We start from the raw sequence: 25,373 nt of genomic DNA on the forward strand, positions 1-25,373 counted from the left end.
TCAGTCTACTCAGTCAAATTAATGCTTTGGAGTTCAGATTTATGTGCCATGAAGACACTTTGAAGAGGAAACACAGCTACTTGGAGAAGTTGTAGTTAACACCGAAAGAACTTTTAGGCAGCAGGGCCCTCACCTTTCCGTGCAAATATATTCTCTAGTGAAAAGGAAGGAAAGAAGAGAAAAAAGAAGTGGAAAACCATTAGCGCATGCCTTTAAGCAAGCAAGTGAATAAAGTAAGGGGAAACAAAAGAGATAAATGAATAGGTAAAAATTAACGAAAAATCTCTTTTGTTGCAAAAAACAGAGTTTGCAGTGGCTTAGTACAAGATGGTTCCTTTACTTATTTTTTTCCAAAGGCGTAAGTGGCCCGTGAATTTAAGAAGGGAGGGCAGTTTTATAGTTATTACAGAGCAGGATGAAAGGTATATTACCCACTAAAGTTTTGTCCTCCTTGAAGCCTCTGGCCACTATCAGAGACAAGATTATTGCACCAGATAGGTGGACCACAGCCTAATCCAGTTTGGCGTGTATTTCCCTGTGACACATACAGACGCTGCCACAGAGAGGAGACTGGTATATCCTGCTCCTCGCATGCTGTGTCTGCACTTGGCCTCTCTGATTTGAGAAAGCCACGTCTGACTTGCCAAGTGTGAATAGGAAGCTTTCCTGAGCAAGTGCTCTTTACTTTCACAGACGTTTATATTTATCAAGGGGCGGGAAGGGGAGTCTCAGACTGTTACTGCGGCTGCAGTAGTCACCACTCCCATTACCCCATTCCAAACAAAGATACTCAATGCTGCCTTTTCAGGGAAATGACTCTAAAGATGCTTTTGCTGTTCAGAGCTGTGCCATCAGTCAGGGACTTTTCAAAGACTAGTTTTCACTAGTTACTATTTAGATCAACAAAACCCTTGCTGTGGTTTCCCTTTGTTGCTTTAGGGATCTGCAAGGAGGGACAGCATTGGAGCCAGCCACTCAAGTCACCCACAAAAGGACAGTAACCAGGAAAAGTACCAGTGGGGGGAGAGCAAGAGAGGACAAGGGAAATGCTGCAGCAGGGTCGAGGTGGTTGCATAGGAGGCTGAGAAGGGACAGGCAGCCACAGAGTCTGCGTGAACTTGCATGAGAGTGCAAAATGGGAGAAACTGAAAACCAGAGTGGCAAACACAAGGCAAAGGAAAGAAGGGTGTAAGAGCAGTCATAGCCTGTATATTTTAATTAAAAAGGATTCAGCTGACATCACGCAGGAGATTTTCAGCCCACGCAGAGGAACGGTGATGACATCCCTGGCGTTGCAATGTAAGGATGAGGGGTGGAGGCGCCGTGTCTCCCTGCCAGGAGGTACTGAGTGTGCCTGGGAGAGGGCAGGGGCCCCTCCAGGAGCCTGGAGTCCCACCTGCACTGGAGGCAGCATGACACACAGCTGCCTGCCCAGGTCCAGGCTCGCTTCGACCCACTGGCAGTTTGTGGTGTTAGTATTTCTGTTGAAGTAACTCTGAAGGATCCCAAACAAGGATTATGCAAGTCTATATTAAATTCTGAAAAACCTAAGAGATCCACTGTCCCCGCTTAGGAAGCTTTATCCTCCGTATCTAGACAATATGCCATTGGGAGAAGGTGGAAACTGAGACAAGGATAGACTTGGTTGTGCTTTGACTAATTAACGTAGTGAAATTCTTAATACCACCTCCTGGGCTGGTGACCAGTTGTTAGCCATTACCACTAAAAAGCCTAGGCTGGTGATGGTCGAACGAGGAAGGACAGTTATTTTCCCTATAACCGGTTGTTCAAGATGGACTTGTGCAACTCATCTTCTCAATGTCCTGGTGTTTCACAGTCTAACTATATTTAATGGGCAAATAATTTGGTATCCAGAAGTCACCTGGGGTTGCACTGTTGTTTTTCCTGCAGTTCAGTATGTTCCACTTTCTGCAAAGTCCAAGCACAAGCACATAGAGAGCACTGCATCTTCACTTTGAGTAACATAAATGGCCTTTAGGGGGGAAGATTAAAGGTAACATTTTCTCTTCCTCCTGATTTCCCCTTTCCAAATGAGGCACTACATGCACAGAGTAGAAAGGTCAGTGAAATTTATTTGCACCTAAACAAATTATGTGTTAACTGTTACAGACCTAACACATACATGTTCTTCAGAATGAGACATCAAAATGAAAGTGAGATAGCCCTGATCCTGCAAACAAGCATGTCCTTAGCCTGTACTCCAGCAGGACTATGTCAGTGTAAAGTCAGGCAAGCTCATCCCTTGGAGAGGTTCTTCCCTATCTGCAATCTCATGTTCCACCCTGGACAGAGGAGCTATTAGCATCCATGCATTTTTTAAACAGCTCTGTTAGTTCTATTAAACAGAGTTATATGTATTTAACTTCTCCTTATCCTCTCCTTTTTCCTCTGTCAGTGTTAAAACAACTGAATCTTCAAGCCGTGCTTTTAGCTCGGAGGGCTGGGCAAACTGACTTTCCTAAAGTCTAGAATCAATCTGGACCGACATAGACAGAATACTGAATTGAAAAACCCTGTGTGATGCAGAGGAGGGTTTAAAAAGTCCCAAAAGGATTTACATGACAGTAACATCAGTAGAGAAATAATTCAGTGGAGAAAAGGGGGCACCTAAATTTTACTTTGAGTGACTGAGCTTTCTGTTATCCTGGGGAGTCCATTAATGCTCAGAACTCAAAATAATTTCTGAATATTATCTACTCAAAACAAAAGAGAAGGTGAGCAGCTCTCTTCTGTGCAATATGCACGTGCTGCAAAAGCTCAACTGGGTTATAAATTCCCCTCTTAAAGCACCAAGGAACTTTTATTTCCTTGATTGCCATCTAGTGGAAACTGTACTGTCTGCATTGCATTATTCATAATGGCATTTCTGTCTTGGAGTTCATTGAGCTGTGCAGATAATTGCACTATTGAAATGAGGGGCAACTTACTGTGCATGCTTTGTGCTTTGTAAATTTTAGCAAGGTCTTGCCTAGATCAAGAGATTACATGGTAACGTGCAGAGTGGCATAGGTGTTTCTGAGAAACTTCTCTTTCACCGACAGCAGTAAATGGTTCTAGCAAGAGGTGAGGTGTCAGGGTGGAAGGGTTCAGGCCATAACTTGGCCATCTCTCAGGTCATAGGTTATTCACAATGGACAGTTACTGTGGAAATGGCACAGTTCCAGTCAGGTGGGAACCATACTATAGGTCAATATTAATACATCTAAGGTGCATTTTCTTCACTGTGGATAATTGTGTTTTACAGATTAGCCTTGTACTATTTTAGAAGGTTATGATAAACTGCATTAAGATGTGTTGCTGGAACCGTGGGGTTATATCATGAAAAAATGCCATTTTCTCAACCTCCAATTTGAGCTGATCTGTAGCATTCCTTGGGGTATTACGAGTCTCTGTAAGATGTTCTTCGAAAACATTTTGAAACGTCAATCCAGATTCCTGAAAAGCACCAGAATAATTAATTTTGGAGAGTGTTTATTCACGTGAAGACACCAGAATTCTATTTCAACTCTGCATTGAGAGTTGCATTTGGTCTGATCCTTATTCCTGGGATCTTCCATGTTTTTCAAAACTTTAGTGGCTTTCCTTCAAGAATTTTGTTAGATTACCCACACCCAGCCCTTGAGAATGCAGCCAAGTTTCTAACATTGTTCCAGGCCTCCTTATATCGAAGTCCTGCCAGTGCCAGGCGTTTTGGCACCAAATTAGCGTGTCCATGCCGCGTGTGCTTGTATCCACTTGTCTCTCCCTCTCTCATCAACAATCTTTCACTCACTTTCCTTCTGGAGAATAACAAGATTTCTCTTGCTGCCATCCCGACGTGCTTCACACAGCCTGATCCAGACCTTTGCTGAAGCAATGCATGTTCATGAGCTTGTGGTGATGTTGGAAAGCAACCAAAAACTCACTATTTGGAAGCCTTGAGACATTATGAATATCAACAACCCATACAGAGAACTGCTGGCAGGTAGCCTCAGTACTTAAGCAAAGTGGTTGCCTTTTGCCTTTATATAAAAATGTATGCCAAGAATTTCTAGAAGTTTCCCAGATAAGGTGCATAACTGGAAGCTTTTTGTAACTCTCCTTGTCACTTCAGGCAAAATAAATCAATCATTGGGTCTTGTCTACTAATAAAGGAAGTTTATCTTCAGGACACATGTTTTTAATGTTGTCTTTTTCCGTATAGGAGAAAATAGTGCCCCAGTAGAAAATCAAAAGTTCTTCAGAAAAATCTATGTTAATGTTTTTCCTAAGTCCTTTTTCTTTCTTTTTTTTTAAATAAAGATATGCAGAGCCTTGAGAATTTGCTGAGGGATGCAATAATATATGGACAGCCTCGAAGCCGCAGAGCATGGAGAAAAATTATCATCCTCGTGGAGGGCATTTACAGGTATGTTTGTGTTTTAGAAACATGAGTACACTTTATCATTTCTGAGAACAGAATGATATATTGAGTGAAACAAACATTGACTCTAGGTATCTAAGAGAAATCTTAATGAGAGTACAGGTTACAACAATATTCTGTGATCTTATAAATATGTTGATTTCCATTACATCAGTCTGAGCCCTGGTGTAACTTGCTCCAGTTAGATCCTGTGCATTGTTCTGCATGTTAATTTAGCAAATCACAGTGAGGTGGGAGATATCCAGTGAGAGCAAGACAGATTGTCAGCTGGTGTATGTTGTCACAGATGCGATAAAATTCATGGAGCTATAATATGTGAGGAGTTTTGCTAAGTGAGTAAGCTGAATTTTCTGGAGTTGTTTGTTATGCACGGGCAGATCAAAAGACAACTACACAGAACTAATTAAGTTCTGCATGCCAAGTTCTTACCCAGCTGTTGGAATCTAAAACTCAATCTAAATATAGCCCAAGTGATATCAGCACTTTTCTAGCAATTAGTGCTGGATCTAATGGACTCACACTTCAACAGGAAAAAAATTAAAAGACTGTCTTTCAAAGAATTGTATAGTGGTATTTCATGTAGCCCTAGTCCCTGGAGGAATTTGAATGAGAGGAGTGCCTTTGAGAATCTAGCAGATAATATCAGCATCAATATTACCATGTAATTATAGAGCATCCTTGTCAGATAGCTCTGGCTCAGTACCATGGTGCATCTTACACCCAACCAGAAAGACAAACTGTCACTAGAGCTGAGAGCAAAGCAGACACACCAGCCAGACTCACCATCCTGGGCTTCATCCTGGCAACCGCTCAAGTCAGGAGAAGGTTGCTGGGGAGGCATCCATGGGGCAGGTGGATGGCAAGGAGCTGAAGCAAGGAGAGGTGGTGATCGTGAAGAGGAGGGACAGACTGAAGAAGCAGGGACAGTTAGAGGGTTTGCAGGTATCTAGGCAAGGCTACTATGAGGATGACGGGGGGCCAGGGGGGAGAGTATGAGATGGATAATTTTGGGAGTAGTGACACCCACACCAGAGAAAAGGGAACCAGAAACACTTATTCACAGGACATGACATGGTTTATGAAAGCAACATTAAACTTTATATGTAGGGATCATATCACGTGTTACTGAAATACAGCCAGTCTGGACAGGCAGTCATTTATGCCATTTTATTGAGAAATGCTAGCACATCTGAACTGGTTAGCTTTTTTCATGGGGAATCTTTTACGATCTCATGTCATCACAACTTCATATTTGTCAGTGCTTTCTTTTTACCTAACATTTTCCATCTGCGAATAGAACAAATCAGTCCTTATCTAAACACCTGCCACTCAGAGCTGAAACAGGTCAGCAGCAGATCAGCTGATGCAAAGCAGGCTGAACATCTCCTTTCAACCAGAATAAACAGAGCAAAACTGCAAATAAACATAGCTTGGCACTACTAAAAGAAAGTTCAGACTTAAGGACTTTGATCATGCAGAACTTAAGTGGACCACCAACATTTTACTGACAAATATTCCCATAGGTCGCATGGCCTGCAGAAAATGCTCCAGCTGCTGAGCTTTGTTCACTTTTAAATCCTTTACCCTAGATATTGACCACTAGGGAGCAAGAAGGTAGATTGGTGATACAGAAGCGTAGATCGGTCCAAGCAGTGGGACAAATCCATTGTCAGATATTTGCAAGTATAATAACTGCATTTCCAGATGTGTACTTGATGTAGAGTTCTCTTTTCCTCTAGTTTTGCAGTTCATTTTCAAAGGAGATTCCGTTCTCAAAAGTTGGAAGAACCTTCTGTTGGAATGCAAAATAAAAACATGTTAAAACTCAGAGAATCTCACTAAAAAGGAACCAGAAAGGGTTAGCCCCATAAGAGCTAAATAATGTTAGGACCACTCTCATGCCCTGAGTATCTCTGCTTGTGAAAGGCATAAAGTAAAAGAAATACAAAGCTCAGCTCTCTAATAGTCTCTCATTGGAAACTAGCCCTAGCAGTAGCTAGGCTGGTTGCTTAGTTGTTTTCATAGTCTAAGCAGATCAGAAATTGAAGATTGTGGTTTGGTTGCAAAGCAAGTCTGCTCTGACTTGAGGGAGAATGCCACCACACCCCACCGTGCTATATCCCTGCCATCACTGCCAACCCCAGATGCACACAGCTGATCTGTCCCTGCAGCACTGCTGGGAACAGACTCACAGGCCGTGCAGTCTAATCCAGTAAGTAGCTAATAACATTTCATATGCAAAAAAAAAAGAGCTGGAAGAAGACATATTAGAAATACTCTTAGGTTTCGTGTGCATGTTCTCTCCTTTCTTGGCCCATGATTTTTGAAAGAGACTAAAATTTTCCAACCCCATATGGGCTAATGTTAGTTTTCTTGAAGATTTGCCAGATGCCCAATTAACACTCAACTAGAGGCTTTAAGAGGAGGTAGAGTGTTGTTAATGTATTCTTCTTACAATAGTTAATACTTCTCCCCCCACCCCCCGAAAAAGACTTAAGTTGTACTTCAGGGACAACTAATACAGAATTTAAATAACTTGGTCAGAGCCATTCTCCAAGTTAAAATAACTTGACTTGCAAGTTTGGCTTGGCAAATTTTTACAAAAATGCTTTTTCCAGAGATGCAAAAGAAACACTAAGCTTCCCTCCTTTAAAAAAATATCATTATATGGGACACCATAGTCTTAGTATGATGAAGTTGATGGTATGGAAAAAATATTTGCCTTCTTTTTCCATTCAGGGTATGTTTAAGTGTTTACACTGTGTATAAGTCTGGACTTACCAGCTGGCAAATTTTGAAAAGGGTCATTGTTAGCCAACACGAGCATTTCTGGAAATCAGAATTGTGTTTGAAACCATAAACTGCAGATTTTGTTTGATTACAACTGGAGGCAGAATTGGCCCCTCAAGTTGGGAAACATTCAAGATACACGTCAAATAAATAGCAATAAGTATATGTTTGTTTGCTTTTTAATGTCTCTGTTATCTTAGAAAGAAAAAAAAAATCATCAGAAGTAAATCTAACTGCTAATGAAAGCTGGTTCTTAACTTGGACTAGCTTAGGAGCAAATATATTCCATTTGCATTCCAAACTGAGAGAGACCGTATTGCCATCAATCTTCAGTACAAAAAAGCATGTATAAGTTTTGGCAGCATCCAGGGCACAAGTTAAACTGACTTGCTAAATCATATTTCTATTATTTAAATTCCAGCTAATGTTTTCTTTGGCTTCTGCCATTTCCAGTTCAGGATTAATCAGTTACTGTGTTCTTACATGGTTTGTGGTAGGCTTCTGCTTTCTTGCACACATATTTACCTACAAGTCAGATAGGCCAAGACCTGGGGCAGGAGTTATGGGGTACCAGAAACTGATCAAAACAGGTTGTTTTTCATTTGTTTTTTCCCTACTTTTAATTTAATGTGGGTATTTTCCCTTCCAGCTCAGAAAATAGCTCTCTTATCAGTTAGATATTGTCCGGTTCCTTTTCATGTGCATTAGAAGCTCTTTGGGATTCAATGCCAATACCGTAGGAAATTTATCAGGTTATTTTTTATTTCCTGGGTTTAAGTGACTGGACTTCCAGAAAAGAATGGGGTAACATTTAATGTCTTTGGCCAGGGACCAGGATTAAAGGTTAACATTTCTAACATTTCAGTGTATGGGGTCATATTTGAGGACAGGGTTGGGAGGTTTCCATAAAACTGTTGCTCTAAACTACAAAACAGATATTGTTGCATGAATGTGCAAGGTTTATGTAAGAAAACAATACCTAAAGTAAACATTAAAATGGAATGCATACATCTCAGGAATAACGGGTCAGGAAAGGAGGGATTTTCCCAGTTACAAACTAGCCTGAAAGGGGAACAGATAAAGTTTTCAAATGTTGAAAAGATAGAGGTGCTATATGGCATGTTTAGAGACATTGAATGATGCAATTATAGCTTGAATAGCAGTAAATTAATTTTGCTGACAGAAAAAAATAATATGAAACTGTGGTACCATAGTACGGTGTAAGAAAACTCTTTTCCTGAGAAGTTTCAAAATAAACTGGTCAAAAACTGTCAGTACTTTGTCAAGAGCGAGCCTGTGTTCCAAGCGAAGTAACCAGTGCATATCTCCTGTCTCTCAAGGCACCTGGCTTCACAATTCATCAGCTGCACCAGGAAGAATCTCAGTAGTTTGGTAGGGATTGAATCCAGCTTCAAAATTCAGTGATCCCAAAATTTTGGATTAACTCCTCACATCTGGAAGTAGATTCAAACTGAGTGTGTACTGAAGCAAGCTTTTGTGCCCACCCACTGAACAAGGGAGATAAGGGTCAGCTGCAACCTAGAAGCTTTACATCCCTGCCACCAAGCTAAGAGTTTCTGCTACAAGACAGGATGTAATACCACACAATGAGAACATCTGGCCTGGGCAGAGCCATCTTATGTTTGTCTGTATCCAGCTTTTTCGATGTGCCCTGTGTGCTTGAGTAGATCTGGAAACAGATCAATAGCTTTGTAAAAGTGACACAACCAGACTGAGATAGAATGATTACAGTTCATTTCTGGCTCTCTGGTTTAAACTCAGTCAACATCAATATTTACTGAAGGATTCAGTAAACTTTCCATTTGGACTACCCAAGGGGTTATGTGAAGTGAGCTTTACCTTGGAGCAATTCTAAACAGAGTGGTGTTCATATCACAAACCATCTCCCAGGGTCAAAAGAGAGACCAAGAACAGAGTAGGCAACAAAGCAGTTCTCATCTCTGCCATCAGGAGGCTGAGGCCTCTTTGAATGGCAGCACAGAAAATGTACACAAAACCAGAAGCACTTTATCTACTCCATGGACGTTTCAAGGCCATGTTAGTATCTCTGTCAACTATTCTAACATTTATGTCAGCAAGCATCTTTCAAGAGCAGTAAATCAACACTGAAACTGAAAATAAGTGCTTTGTTTTGCTAAACAGCTTGGAGTTCGAAGATAAATCTCCTACTCATACTAGTAAGAGAAGTTTTCATTAAATTCTCTTAATAGTTAAATTTTGCAACGGCCATGTACCAACTCTATACTGGGATTCAGCAACAACTTTGCTTACATTCCACAAATATGCAGCAGTTCAACCTCTGTATTTTTAATGTACCATTTTTATTCTTTTTGAAGATAAATGCTGTCTCTCCCATCTGAATCTCCATGAGCCACTAAGCCTAATGATGTCCATGTAAATGTGGAAAAACTGTTATTGTCCTTCTCTGCCTAGCTGGACTGCCCAAGTATTGCTGGAAGGTGGAGGGTGGGATGTCTAGTTGCTTTCCTCCACAGAGGTGCTCCTTGGCACCACAGTTGCTCTCTGACCATCTAGCCAACCTGCAGATGGACCAGACGCAGCTGAAAGCTGACATCCCCAGCACGTATGGATGCCCAAGGACACCCAGTGGCTCGCTACAATTTTTAGCTGACTAATTCTTTGACTGGGTTATGTGAGAGCTATGGGCTCTGCCCTTGTATTCATTAGGAAAATAACTGTGGTGGTTCAAGTTGCTTCTCCCGCAGCTGCCAAGTGCAATTTGGGAAAAGTAAGAAAGCCCGGCCTTCAGGAGCTTGCAGTACAAGCCCACTCTTCTGTGCTGCAAGAGACCGTGGTGCCAGTATACAGCCCCACAGCTGCCTCTTCTATTGCTAGGCAAGACAGAAGGCAAGATTTGCCAGCGGCCACCTGACAGCCAAAAACATGCCCCCAGGTGCACATAGCCAGGCTCTTGGAACCTCCCTGTATGAACAGAACAGGCAGCCCTTGCTCTTAGTGCTCCCCCATGCTGTTCTTTCAAACTAATGGAGACGTGCCTGTGGGTAGGTCTCCTTCAAAACTGGGGACCAAGCTGTTTCAAAGCTCACTAAGGAGACCAAAGGATGAAGAGGGACTAAAATTGTCAGAAATTTCCTATCCTGCACATCCTGCCCCTGTGAAAGCCACTGGTCCAGGATCTAGAAATTGCCAAGAAGTTGTGTTGATTGCATTGCTCTTTTGTACATGCTGTTTGGGAACAAATTCGATGTTTCTGCTTACCTAAAACTCTTGTAGCATTTGCAATTGGATACACCTTAGCCGCAGGCCTTAGCCACAGAGCACTGGTTTTCCTGGCACACAGCGTTTGTGAAAACACTTTGGTTTTCATAGGAAGTATTTAGCATTTAGAGACCTGCTCACTGGAGTTCGTGTAAGAGAACATGTTTAACTCATTATGAAATGAATACTGAGTGCATCAGAGCATATCCAAGCATAGCTGTAGTCATCTCACAAATGTTTTCAGGTCGTGATAGTCTTCACAGCAATACTATTGATACTTAATCTTTATGGGATTAGAGTGCATTTCACCTTTGTCTCCGTGGGCTTTCATTTTGCTGTACAGCTCCTCTGCGCCTTCTAACTTACTGATGTGATTACCAACAATACAAAAGAATCTCTACAAATCTCAATACACTATTAGTGCAAGTTCCAAATATTTTCTTTTCCTGCATGGCTGTAAGAAAGTAAAAAGAAAAAGAAGGAAACTTTTTTTCCTTTTGAGTACTAGGTAACAGGTTACATTTGCTAAAAGGTACGTATTGGGAGAAACAGTTGGCAAAAGAGGGTTTGAGCTCCCTTTTCTAGTCCCTGATTCTGTCTGCTCTGGAGACTAGGGCTGCTCTGAGTTACAGCACCATGTGTGCGTTTCAGGTGGCCCATCTCCTGTGTATGTTAGACCCAACTGCTTTGCACTAGGATAATTTGCTCTAGAGCTGCTACCCCCAAATACTGCCACAGTAGCTGACAATGAAGTAACCAAAGATCAGACTGAATTACAGCAGCTCGCTATAATTCATTATGATATTTGTTTTGTAGTGAGTTGTAACATGCTGCTTTGGGTGAGTATCTCCCCCTCAGTTCATACCTTTCCTTCTCCTTTTTGGCATGTTGAAAATTTGCAAAGACTTGTTCAAAAACTTTTTGACTGGTTTTGATTGTTTAAATTCTAAAACTGTTTGACTGTTTTATAGTCACCTGCAGATGTGAAAGGGTTGCAATTTTTCTTTGAACTGTAAATGCAAATTGAGGTTCCAGAAGATCTTTCATGGAGTAAGGCAATTAATGCCTATATTTTCTGGCACTACCTTTAAGAGAAAGAGTACAGGATTTTTTGTTCATCCATGAGAGTACATTTCATCCACGAGAGCACATTTCATCCACGATTCTCTCTGTCTGTAGCATGGAAGGGTCCATCGTGCGCCTGCCAGAGATAGTCTCCTTGAAGAAGAAATACAAAGCCTACCTCTACTTGGATGAAGCTCACAGCATCGGTGCGGTGGGCGCAACGGGCCGAGGAGTTGTGGAATACTTCGGCATGAGTCCTGATGATGTTGACGTATTAATGGGAACATTCACAAAGAGCTTTGGCGCAGCTGGAGGATATATAGCTGGCAAAAAGGTAAAGGGAAAACACAAAAATTTTAACATGAAGTGGGGGAAGTATCATCTTATTATGTATGATATGTTTCATTATCTTTTGGTATAGACTGCTTTGCAGGAGCACTATTCTAAAGTTAGTACCATTTTGTCTGGATCCCCAATGCACATCAAACAGTCAGGCTTTCTTATTTTTGTCTCATGTTGATATTATGTAATTTGCTTGGGTTGGGTATTTCTCTGCCACCCTGATGATTGTTATTTGTCTTGGAAATGTTTAGACCCATTGTGGTCGGCTAAATATACTTCACTACATGAATTTGCATGCAGATTGCTCATTACTTTGTTTCACATTTGTAAACAGTGTGTGGAGCAATATTGAGAGATTAAAGCCACAGTTTCATCCACTGATAATAAAATTCCTACACAGTTGTGGATTGTCGTAGTTGCATTTTTTAGGAGGATGGAGAAAGAGGGTTACTGAGGGCCTTTTGCAATAGTAAAATCCGTGTCCTCAATTGCTCTGCATACGTTAACAAAACAACAGCTTGCCAACAACAAATGTCAACAAAAAGTAGAGCTGAGCTTGCTTTAACTGTGAGTGTAGAAGAAAAGAAAGCTTAACCAGCACCATTGTGAAATGTCATCGGGTTTGTTGCTTGACAGAGATATCAAGTGGTTGCTGATTATTTACCCTTTCCATACCCTGCTGAATGTATTTCGTAAGTAGTTTGCTGAATGAGTAGGAAGCCTGTTTAGACAGCCCATATGGTTGTTGTCAGGATAACATTAATAAGAATAGCACTTGAGTAGAATAACAGGGCTATAAGAAAATATGAAGTGTGTATTTCTTACTGGGTTTTTTTGGAGTTGCCCCAAAGGTCTTAAAACAGGCTATCTTAATACATCAAGAATCAATTTTCTTTGTTTCCTTTGCTTCCTGAATTTGTATCTGAAGGTTTAACTTCTACCAAAGACAATGTGGCCAAAGCACCTAGAAATTACAAGAAGCCTAGACATGTGAAACGCTGTGTAAAGTAATTCATCATCTAAACCTTGAAAGTTTTCTTAAATGAAAGTGGGTTGCTCTTTTCACACCTGTGTGTATCACTAAGCTTTGCCTCAGGCTTCCAGGCCTTGGTGGCAGCTGCTCACCCAGCACACTTAGGACACTAACATTCATTTCCGCAGCCAAAAACTCACCATGAGACTGTTTATTCTGCATCAGCTAGAGCACAGAAGCCTGCTCAGCTATTTGATCAAACCCTTAGGACTACAATTGCAATATAGCAATGCATAACCAGTATAAGATTAGGTAAATGTTTATCCTTAGCATTGGAGTTACCGCATAGACTCATACAGCTTTTTTGGCAATAATTTGTGTACTCTCTTTGGGTTTTTTTTCTGGTGATATATTTTATCAAAGGCGCTTTTCAAGCAGGCCTCATCCCTTTCTCAGTAACATGAATTCAACTTTTGCTGTGGTAACTGTTAATCTGATGTTTTGCACTAGGAGGTATAAGCTGTCATAACAGTGATGGTCTTTATCAAGTGCTGAATTCCTACAGTGTCCCTGGGTTCAGGAGAGTTACTGGTGCCTTACACATGCCTACAGTATGTCAAGGCTTTTTGAAGGAGCACAGATTGTGCTCTTAGTTATGCAAGGAAATGTTAAAGCAACTATACCAACTCTAACATGAATTTCCCTGCCACAATGATGGAAAATTTCAATTGAAATAAATTTATATGCTGATAGCCAAAGATAGATCCCAGTAAGGTTGCTTTTCCCGGATTAGGTCTTGTGGCAGAGGAACTATACCAATGTCATGTTGGCTTTGCTTCATTCCCAGAAAGGAACTGAGCAGTATTTTAGTTGCAGCAGTTCATTTGTCTTTAAATGATTTTTGCTCCTTTATAATAAGTCTTAGCACAGAAGTAAATATTATTCTATTCCAGACTTTTGTTTCAGCTGTAATTGCCCTGCTTATATGGTAAAGTATTTGCACTTGCCTGATGTTTCTTCAGGCCATATATTAACAGTAGCAGCCAAGAAAGCAAACCAATGACTGGTGAAACATCCTCTTCTTTTGCATGTTCTCACTCCTGCAGTAGTTAAGAGGGAGATCTGCTGTTTGGCCAGCTCAAAGCTCACTCATGCTTTGTTTTGCTTGTGTAAGGACCTTGTGGACTTTTTACGAACTCATTCTCACAGTGCTGTGTACGCCACATCTATGTGTCCACCCGTAGCAGAGCAAATCATCAGGGCAATGAAATGTCTCATGGGATTAGATGGGACAACACAAGGTAAGCCACCTTCTTTAACTTCATTTATTTCAGTTACTACCAAAGCATCTGCTGTGTACAGGCATGCGCAAAATGTCATCCAGCAGCAAAGCAGTATGGTAATGCAATGCAAAGGAAATAATTCTTACTGTAAAATTAATATCCAAATCATCATACTTCCAAGTACTATCAACTCAGTTTCTTTTTCCACACTCATCCACGTGCAGCAGGGATGTAAATATTCTGGAATTCTGCTCTGCTCCATAGTTGCCAACCCACTCCTCTTTGTAGCAACAAATAGAAGTACATGGATTGCCCTTGTAGGAGGGGTTCATAAGGACATTGAGCCCTCATTTATGGGCTAGATGCCATCAGTTTTGCTTCTTTGTGTGAGCCTTCAAAATGGCAAGCAACTCAAGCGTGGTGCAGAATTTCAAAGCAGGTAATGTATTTTAAATAGTAGTATGAGAAGATGATTATAGTAATTCCTACCTCGCTCAGGCATTAATTATGGTGTCCTGAAGCTAGTTTTGAAGTACATTTTGTCCAAAAGAATTGGCTGCTTGATGTCCTTATGAAAAATTAGGTTTATTTATATTCCTCTCCTGAAGTTGCAGATGCAGCTACTGTCCAACCCTCTGTGTAATGCAGCAAGGGACAAAACAACTTTGTGATGTATCTATCTGCTTCTGTTTCAAAGTGATACTGATATGTATTCAGAGTTCTAGGACTTATATCACAACTCAGAGAAAAGGGGATGGTTTTCGAATTTGTATACTTTTTGTTTTGACATGCCTGAGAAGCATGTCATTGCATGTTACAACATGTAGGTGAAGATGCAGATTCTGCTCTGAATTGCATTGTCTTTTATGTTGGTCTAGCAGCACCGTGCTGTGCTATTTTCTCTTACCCGTGTAGAACTAACGGAGTAATTCTGTCTGAGTCCTCCCTGATGGATATGACTAGGGTAAGGTGGGAATGGAGAGGAAAGAGGGTATATGAGAGCAGGTAGGATACTGCTCTGCGCTATTCTATTGCGGTGCTCTAGAGGCAGTTTCAAACCACGATAGACACGAGGCTATTAAGACGTTTATTGCAGCCCTTCAGTGAGGCCAGAATTTACAAGACCCCAGTGTACAAAAGGAGGGATAGAAAATCCATTCCCGGTGCCAAATTCTGCTGAGTGCATTAACAAAGCGCAGGAAAACTCCAGTGCAATGTGTAGACAACGAGGAAATGATGCTTTTGTCATTTTGGCAGAGAAGTCAAGAGTTTAACAACTGTTTCCAACTTGAGATTTGAAAGGTCAAGGTTGCGTATGCTGATGCCTATATCCTGTTCAACATAAAGCCCAGCTCTGACACATTTCTTCTACCTTGGAGACTGAGCGTGCGGCAGGTCCCACTGCACTGCTCCCTGCGCTGGCTGTAGGAATGGTTGCCATCAGAGGGCGGCCTTACACTGAGCCTTCCCAGGAGTTACATGCTTGAGGCTCTCACAGATGCCGTGTGTAAAATAATATTAAACATGCAGAGCACTTCCAAACGTTCAAAACCTCTTAAAAATCATCTTCAGCTAGCGTGATCCTGCATGCAGTTCAACACAGGCTAATAGGAGAACTTGGTTCAAGACGGAGGCTTTTAAGATGCGCATGTCTGGCTGTCATAGGGCTAAGAGTCTGCAGCGTTTTCTCTTCCAGAAGCAGTGTTGTTTGATGACACAACGTTTGTATTTCTGCACAAAATAAGTTCTTATTAAGTCTTCTGCAAATCCTTTATGAAATAAGTTGTGTTCTGTCACTTTTTTAGAAAAATTGTCTTTTAATATGAAATGCAAATGAATAGAAAAACAAATTAATAAATTATATATCACAACTTAGAGTATTGCAAAAGGCTAGCAAACTGGCTATGATGTGTAAAAATGTTTCTTGTCCTTCTGAACCAGACTCATTATTTTAGTCTATTGGTTTTTCTTTCATGTGGGCCTCCCTTCGTTAGGCTGTCTTGTGGACTACAAAAAAAACCCCAACCCACCACAACCCAAAACACAGGAAAAAATGTTATACTGGACCACACTGCAATGCTGCTTTGGCATCAGGGAGAGGAAGGTGGTGGCTTAGAAAGGAGGGGGGAACTGAAGGGAGAAAGCAGTGTCTCGTCTTAGAAATTTTTGTTTCCAAGGAGAACAGTGGCCTTAGCTGAGTTCTTTTGGTCTGCTTGCACAGAAAATGGTGAATCCTGCATGAGCCATATAGTAGAGACACCTGGCAGAGAAGTTTCAAGTGAACCAGAGTTGCCACAGGGTGGTATGGACTCTGTTTTCTGGAAGCCTGTTGAATCGATAAAAGGAGTTTATTTTGCAATTTATTTCAAATGGCATTCTCTTTCCACAGTATGATTTGGGGAATCCTTTATAAGGAGATCTCCACTGATAGCTGGGCCTCCAGAGGGCATTTTTGTAGGGGAGGGAGCCTTGCAAAAAATACTGGAATATTTCAGAAAAGAGTGAAAATAAAGTTTGCTAAAAAGTCCCATGTTAATTAGAGGGTGCTTCTTGAAAAGAGTATGAAGTAATGGGATGATAAATATGTAAACCCAGCTTGTTGTTACATCTGAACTTCATGACTTGCTCAGTAGGGAGGGAAGGACTAAGGGAAGGGAACTAAGAACTAAGGGAAGGAAGACTGAGTTGGTCATTTAAATTGCTGCTCTGACAACTCTTTGTTCTATATTTTTTTAGCACTTCACACAGTTGTCTTCTATATTTTCCTAGATATCATGCTTTTACATTTCCTTCAATTTCTTGCTAGTAATTTTCCACTTATTTGTTAAGCAGCTAATCCAGAAAAGAGTAGCATAGGTGGAATTATATGGTGGGTAATGCCAGAGACCAGAAAGGCAGTGAATACTGCTTGTGTTTATCCTGCTGTGTATCCGAATGATTGATCCTCTCATATTTCTTTTCAGTTAGTAAGAATATGGTTGGTTGGGAAAGGAACCAGGGTGTGCACTTCCAGGACAGCATCAGTATACTGGATGCATGACTGCAGGATATGAATAAATGTGTTTGGACACAGGAGGCACACCTTAATTACAAGGAAGGAACAGGGTAGCACTTTAAAAATAATTCTATGAAACCTAAACTGTTTAGCTGGAGATTATCCACAACAGGTGTTGGTTTCAGGCTTCAATTTTTTCATATCAACAAAAAGGGTTCAATCCTTCCTCAGAAGAAGGCTAGATATACATATGGGGTTTTGATAATCTAGGGGGAAGAAAAGGGGGAACAATTTTTAAAAAAATCTTTTTTTCCCTGAAGAGCTTTAGTTTCTCCAGGCTTTGGGATGAAGAATTGGATTGTGATAACCAAGCTTACAATTTTTGCCTTGTCTATGAAATACCATCTGAGTCTTGTGATGTGGCAAGTCTCTAAAAAAATCTCGACTTGAAATGAACAGTAACAAATCTCAAGATCCACTGAATGAAGGAGAATCTTCCAGCTTAGGCGGGCAGGGCCTGAACAGAGCATCCACCATCTGGAGCCTGGGCAGAGGACCGGGGCCCAGAGCACCTGCGTCCACCCTGCACAGTCAGGCACTTCAGGAGGTGAGCAGGAAGATTAAAGAGAGGAGACTTTGACAAGCAAAGGAGACAGTGGAGAATAGAAAACAAGTGGGTGATAAGGATGAAGACTAGGATGAAAATTTGATGTGGAGAAGACGGGCTGGAGAGGTTGTGAATAAAAAGGGCCTGTACACCACACGGGCAAGGCGAGGAAGAGGAAAAAATGTGTCTGCAAGAAACTGTAGCAAACACATCCCTCCAAACCAGTGCTGGTACCTCAGACACTCCTTGTTCTTGTCTGCCAGCAAAATGCTGTGGAAGCGTGCTAGCAAGATGTGTTTATCTTCCTTTACAGCAGGAGACTCCAAATTTGGATGGGGAAGTTCTCATTTTAAAAGCCTTGCACTGCTGTAAGCAAAAAGATACAGAGAAGACATGGTATCTCCCACAGAAACCATCTAAAAATGTATGGGTATGTCCCATATCAATATTTGTAATAGTTGTGAGACATTTATATTATGATAATGTGATTGGGAGGATACTGCAGGCCCCACAGCCAGCTATTACAGTTTCCTTGTTTTGCCATGTTTTCTGCTGTGACTTGAGAAAATGAAGCACAAGAAATGCTGAATTCGGAGAATATAGTAGTTCCCTCAAAATTGATTTGCATAGTTGTTCCTGCCTTAGAGAGAAGGGTAGACTGGGATCACTATAACCAAGTCCTTTGTTTCCTGAGTGACTTGTATCAGAAGAGTCGGAATGACAACAAAAATTGCAAATATATTTCCATTTTCACGTAAAATCATATTTTTAGTAGAGTACAAGTCCTGGCCTTTTTCAATGCTATGTTTTACACGAGACTCTGAAAATCAATGGCTTGTAGAACAAGTCACATTTATTCTTGGTAACATAATGTCATAGATTCTATAGTTCCTATAATAGAGTTGTTCAAAAGCGTATGAACTTCTGGCAGCTGTATTTCCTTTAGTAATGTCATAAGGCAGCAAGTTCCACAGTTCAGTTCATATAGTCTATAAAAAAATCCCTTCATTTTATCCCTCTTAAGCCTTTGTGTCCTTTTCATCTCAAATACATCTCTCCTCATTTATTAGGAGATATGGGAAGCAGAAGTTCCCATGGCATTTACTCTTTATAATTCATAATATAGATATTCTTGATGTGTTCTCCTCATGGCTTCTCATTACACCACTGGAGATACCTCAGGAAACTCAGCAGCTGCCTTAGTGGTTTTATCCCCATGATGAGACTGTAGTTGACTCAGAGTGTTTGGACCCTGCACAAATTTTCAAGTACACTTACTTGCATGCAACAGAGCCCCTCCAGCTGTGACCTTGGACCTTTTTTTTCCCCCTTTCTGCCTGAGAATACCAAGAGCATATTTTTACACTTAAATTTGATAGGTAAAAATAGAGCCACTAGGCAGATAAAGAGTGCTAGAAACTCCAAAGCAATTTTCTTAATGACTAATAGTAGATTATACTGGTATAAAAAGCAAATTGCAGTGTTTGCAAAGGCATCATTTTTTCTGTTTAATGCACGGCAAACAGTAATTCACCGACAGCAATAGGCTTTTTCCATATGTTTTTATGGGATGCTAAAAAATTTAAAACCCTATCCTCAGGAATTATTATGTTAAAAGATAGTTCCTGAGGTTGTTTAGATAGAAAATGTTTCTTTAAAATGTTAATTTACTTTGCTACTTGTGCTGATTGGTTTATCTTTTCGCAACTACTAGTTTTCTTTCTTGTTTTTAGCAAACTTTGAGTTCTTGCAGTTGAGCTCATTCAGATTGCAAGAAGCTGCAGAATGTTGCTTTCTGTTTTGGCTTGGCATTAAAAAGATCTGTTTTTAAAGGGTTCCTTTTTAAAACATTTCCGTCTGCCTTAGATTTTTGTATAACTGGAGGACCAGCTTCTTAAAATGCTCTATTTCCAATATTTTCCACTGCTATCTGTGCTCAGCAATCTTTTGAAAACATTAGTTTTGCCTGTCAGGGTCCTCTGTAAATTCAAAAATCTGAGTTTTACATCCACTTCAACCTGGCATAAACCACCACTGGTGCAAGGGAAGGGAAATATCACACTCCTTTTTGCCTGCCCCCGCCTATCCCCTTATTCCTGCCCCTTTTCCTTACACCAGCATTAGTGTTCGTGCAACCGTGCAATGAACTGAATCAAAGAACTGATCTAGCTGAAAAATAACCCACCCACCCTCCCACAAATGGTTAGCCTACAGCCAAACTGGTTCCCTGAGCCAATCTACCATGTGGCTACGTGAATCCCAGTGCCAGGACTTGAGCAGCTGGAGCCGAGAGGAACAATTCCTTTTGCAGCAAAATAAATCTGTGCCAGACTGAACTGATCATGAAACTGTAGCTGTAAGCTTTAATACTGCAAGCTTCTTAGCGACGGACCCTTGAACCTGCTCCTAACAGCTTACAGAATCATAATGAAGTATGGCTTTTTACTCCTCCCTCTCAAATTCTCATTTTGCTGCTTCATTCTGAGATGATGATTGCTTCTCTCAGGCCCTCGTCAAGCAGAATGCTTGAACCCTGGCTTACTTTTAAGTAAGTTAATATTCCCAATAAGTATGTGCGTGCATTTAAAGCGCTTAAGCGAATTTATTCCCTGTTTGCACAGCATTGGCTCCATGACTAGGACTCCCGGTCACTATGACGGTGAAGATGCTAATGATGATAATACACTGTCACAATTATTATTTGTCTGAGCTGAACATCACAAATGTCTCCCAGCAGTGGATGATGAAACAGAGCTAAATTCTGCCATCTTTACTCAAAATGAGTGAGACAGGCTGTTTCAGTGGAGCCACCTGCCATGCGGGCCACCTCCTAAAGGAAGCCAAATCTATCCGTGGAGGGTCAGTTGATGTGAACAAGCAGGGGCTTTGGAGTAATAGTGTTCACAGTGATTTCCAAGACCTCTGAGGGCTGACCAAATTCTACCTCATATGAAGTTGGACTCGATGGTTGAACTCGATGATCCCAAGGGTCTCTTCCAACCTGGACGATTCTATGATTCTATGAAGTCACCTTTCCATAATCAAAGTTAAACCTGTGCCGTAGTCTTCCAGCAAACCCTAGCCATGCAGAAGGTGTCCCCTGTATTCACAAATAAGTACTAACTGGAGGCAAAGGAGGGATGTGATCAGACTTGGATGTGACTCATAGCCTGTCCCCCAGCAAAGTTACTCTTTACCCAGGGAGAGCAACACGCAGCTTCATGACACAGTCACTGTTTAAAGGTGTCTTTGCTGCCGGGAAAGAGCATGAGGAACCCTCCTCCATTCCAGATGCTGCTTGCTGTTGCCCAAGGAATCCATGCTGTTATCAGCCTGAGGAGCACAAAGGAGAGAAGTGCCTTTTCTAACGGCGTTTAGATCAGTGGCATTTCAGAAACACCTAATGTGATACAGATGGACCGTGTTGTGCACTGGCTGCCTTTCAGCGAGGGGACTGACGTGCTTTGTGATTAATCACCTGTGCTGGGAGTAAATAAGGCTCAGCCAAGGCTGACTGCTCTGTCCCTGCCATTGTGTGGGACACTGAATGCTTACATTATATATCTGAATATAGATAAGGTGCTGGGTAGGCATAGCTGACTCATTCAGAAATAAGGTAAAAATGACAGAATTTGTACAATTTCTCTCCTTTCTGCTTCAGCTGAAATTGCCACTTTTTCTTCCCTTAATCTGCTCTGGAAAGTGTTTTGCAGCAGTTCACAATTAAAATTGGACTGACTAAGTAAGTCCTTACGGGCTTATTTAGCAGCTGAATTAAGTTGAAATTACTAGGTTTTTAGTTGGCATTAGATTGTAGAAAAAAATGTCTTCACTTCTCCCCAATTCATAGCAAAGATATTTTTTATAAAGGCTTTTTATCTAAGAACATATTTCCTTTAGGCACCCCAGTTTTATAGCATTCTATTTGTGATTTAATGCATATGGAGGTACATGTGTGTTGCTCTTATAATGGAACCAGAGGAAAAAAAAGAAAATCTGTCCATCTGCAACAGTTTAGTGGGGAAGAGCTATTGTTTTCCAAATTTTTTTCAGCCTATGAAAGTTTGCTTTTTACTATCTAGTTGTTAGTAGAGGAGGGCAGGGAGTAGAGTTCTTTATCCAAGGAACACAGATTGAAGAGACACACTGACACCAGTATGTAAAAGTTTGATTGTGTAACTAATTATCTAGAAAGACCCTATGAAACAACAGCTGGAGAAGATTAAAGCAGGTGGATTTGTGTCTTGAAGAGTCCACTGCATGCCAAAAAAAAGTACGGCGTGGGATTATCTTTCCTGGAGCAGGTTCAGGAAAAATAGCTCTCCTTCAATTAAAATACACCTGAGATCTTGATATGAAAGGCTACAGGTTACTTATTCCTGTTTTCAATATACTGAGTCAGAATTTCCAAGGGAAGAAGCCTACAGGAAGAGTTCAAAGGTAGAATGTTTGTGCAGGAACTGAATGCAGCCAGCTTCTCTGCTTATTAAAATCTTGCGGGAGTGAAAAGCAGACATCTCTGGAAGAGGAAAACAAACTTTTGTTTCAGAGAACTGATAATTTTACTACTTCTTTTGCTGCCAGGATAAGGTCCTCAGCTGGCATAAGCAGCAAAGCTGTATTCAGTGTGCGAAGCTGTGCCAGGTAACCCCCGCCTGCGATCAGGCCCCTGACGTGGACGTGGAGTCAGGATGCCTTTCTGCTATCAGACTCCAGAGCAGCTCCTCACTGGAAGGAGCTCTGAAGCCATAGCCTGCCCTGCTATGACAGTGACAAAGCATCTACCAAGTCTGTTACTCCAAGTGGCTCTCTTAAAAAGCTTGTTGCTTCAAAGAAATTATGAGCAAGCCACTATCTTTTATCATTACTCTCTCTCTTGCCTTCTCTTTGTATTTTTGCTTAAACTAAACCGTATTAATTTTGAGCTATAAGGCCTTCTAAAGGCCTTCAGAAATTAATGACCTAGAACTGGCAAGATGCAATAATGCGTGTCAAAAAAATATAATCAGCATTTTTCCTAGAATTGCCAACACCTTAGAATTTTGCAGTAAACCAGATATTTTTAACGCAGTGCAACAAATGTAAACTCTAAATTTCCCAGCAATAGGTGGATCGCAGATGCAGTAAATCCATTTCTGTTGTGCCATCCAGGTAATTGATCCTATATTTCAACAAAATCCCAGAAAGATGGCTGTGTGTCACTGTATGTTCCAAGCAGCATGAAGATAACTTGTGAAATTTAAGGATTCTTTATCGTTCAGTTTTCTCTCTTTCTGTCCCTTCTTAATTCAGCTAATAGAAAGATGTAGAGCTCTTAAGAAGGTCATGCTTAACCTTAGCTGAAAACTCTGGAGCATTAGTGGGCTTAGTTTTAATTAGCTAGGGGTCAGTTTTCCCTGTCCAGGCAGTTTTCTCCAAACATATGCTGTGTTGTGGTTTGCATGTTTTATGGAATATAACTATCTGGCTATCTGCATCCTGTGCTATAAGCTATTTGAATAGACTGTAAATCCTCAAGAATTTTGCAAACTAAGAATTTTTGAACAAATATATTTACTAAGGACCTGATCCTCTAATTAGTGCCATACTGGTAAATTCTTACAAATTGCAAATTCCTACAAATTTCTTACTTCTCTCAAATAGAAGCAGCTATATCATTTTAGCTCAAGGGTCCGATTCTGCAGATTTTCACTCAATAAATAATAAAGGATGCAAGATCACAGCCTCAAAAATCAAAGAAAATAGTTTTTAAATGCGGTGTCTTTGATTAAACATACCACAGTGAATTTGGACTAAGATCTGATTCTAAGCTGAATTCATCACTCTTGCACTGATCTACATCTGCAGTATGGGGGAAAAAATGGGCCAATGAGACCAAAATAAATATTTTGCTCAGATCAGCCTCCTTATCTGACGTTGGAGGGTCCCATAAAGGAAGGAAAAAGGGCGTTGAAATACAGTTAGAAACTTGAGGGGTTTTACTGCTCTTATCAGGACAGCATATAAGATGGTAGTGTATCTGATGTGTGCATGTGGTCTTTGACCACAAAACTTAACATGAGAAAGGAAAGTGTTGACACTTGGTAAAGAAATAGGTTCCTCCCAGCCAGCCACCCACAAATACAGTGTGTGTAGCAATCGTCTCCCAATGTGCTTTTTTTCCCTCCAGATATATGTGAGTGCTCTGATCTTTTATTTGGCTCTTTAATGCATCCCTGCAATTGAAATGACTATTCTGGGATGTTGCTAAAACATTAAAGAGTCTCTTTTGCATCAGCACTGGCTGGCTTGAAATGAGTTCCATAGGGAGTCTCAAAAGGGGATCCATCCCATCACAAACTGGTGGATGATATAGATTTAGCAAGGGAAGACTGGAAAAGGAAGAGGTGTTTGACTTTTGGGGGGTTGCCTGAAACTCCTCTTTCAGTTCTAATGTTTCCTTTGCCGGATTCCCCCTCTTGCTTTGGAGTCTAAATTTCCGGTACCTAAAATAAGTAGAGACAAACTGATCAACTCCGGGCCATGCGCATATGGTTTGATAAATACCGAAGGGCCTGGAATTTTGCATGGCTGACTCTTTGTTTCCAGCTTTGTGGTAAACAGCTGAATAGAAAGGAGAAGGCAGCAAGTCATAAACTGCACTCGCCAAGAACATCTGCATTTATGAAAACTTTCTCTAATTGAAAATCTAGTAGTTTCAAATGCTGTAGACTGAGAGTTTGGAAACTAGCTCAGGGGCTGCTAAGGTAGCAAGAAGCAGTAGTGGTTCTGAGCCCCCAGTTCAGGTTACACTCCCACCCTCCTCCTTGTAATTTGGGCATTCAGGAGGTGCTATAATAACATTTTTACAAATTCTAACAAGGGAAAACTTTCGCTCTTTAGGCTTCAGACACATTATTCTGCGGTTCTTCTCTAACTCCCTTTCCTTGCCATCTCCCTTGCCCCCACTTCTCCTCCTCCTCCTCAATATTTCCTCCTGGTTATTTGAGATCTACTACACCAAAAATATTTTTGGAAATACCACAGACTATTGTTTTTATTAGTGACTGGAAAGCTTTGTAGTAGGATGCTTTTGTGTTTCATTTGTTTTCCTTGCTCTGGCACAGCTGGTTTTGTTTTAGCAGCATTAGAGAGATGGTTAAACTATTTGTGGCCTTTTCTAACCCAGTAGAGCTCTTCCACTGAATGCTTTAAACTGAATGACTGAAACTGTAACTAACAGGTTGTCTGCGTGGGCAGTTTTATGCATAAAGTTATAAATGGACTGGTTTTATGAGATCTTTTAATTTGTTCAGCAAAACACTGATCACTGTGAAGCAAGTCCCAGTTTCCCTATAAATTTCCCAGCCAGAATATTGACAGAACCTTGACTTGGGAAGATACAGAACAGATGAAGCCGTAGATCTTGTTCAAACCTATGTGTGCTCAGAAATCATTAATGGAAAAGGGGTTTGTGTAGGTGTGGTGATCCCCACTTCAGCCAAGAGGGAATAGGAAGAAAAGCTATAGCAGGTGGGGCAGAATGTGGTCTGAGGACAAATCTGCCAAAGATGGTATGTAGCAGCTACAAATGCCTAACTGGCCACTGTGGTTAAAAGGAGGAAGGTAGGATATTAGGAAACAGGCATCCAGTC

General features: G+C 40.9%; 1 protein-coding gene across 1 annotated transcript in view; it reads left to right on the forward strand.

The window, feature by feature from the left end:
- The window catches only part of SPTLC3 (serine palmitoyltransferase long chain base subunit 3), an 84,315-nt gene that overhangs the window by 53,562 nt on the left and 5,380 nt on the right, over positions 1 to 25,373 (forward strand). The window contains exons 8-10 of the mRNA XM_074150646.1: positions 4,303 to 4,408; positions 11,654 to 11,873; positions 14,029 to 14,155. Coding sequence (XP_074006747.1) covers positions 4,303 to 4,408; positions 11,654 to 11,873; positions 14,029 to 14,155 — 453 coding nt within the window. The remainder of the gene's footprint in view (positions 1 to 4,302; positions 4,409 to 11,653; positions 11,874 to 14,028; positions 14,156 to 25,373) is intronic.

This window comes from Numenius arquata, chromosome 7, assembly GCF_964106895.1.
Source record: "Numenius arquata chromosome 7, bNumArq3.hap1.1, whole genome shotgun sequence".
NCBI classification, from domain to species: domain Eukaryota; kingdom Metazoa; phylum Chordata; class Aves; order Charadriiformes; family Scolopacidae; genus Numenius; species Numenius arquata.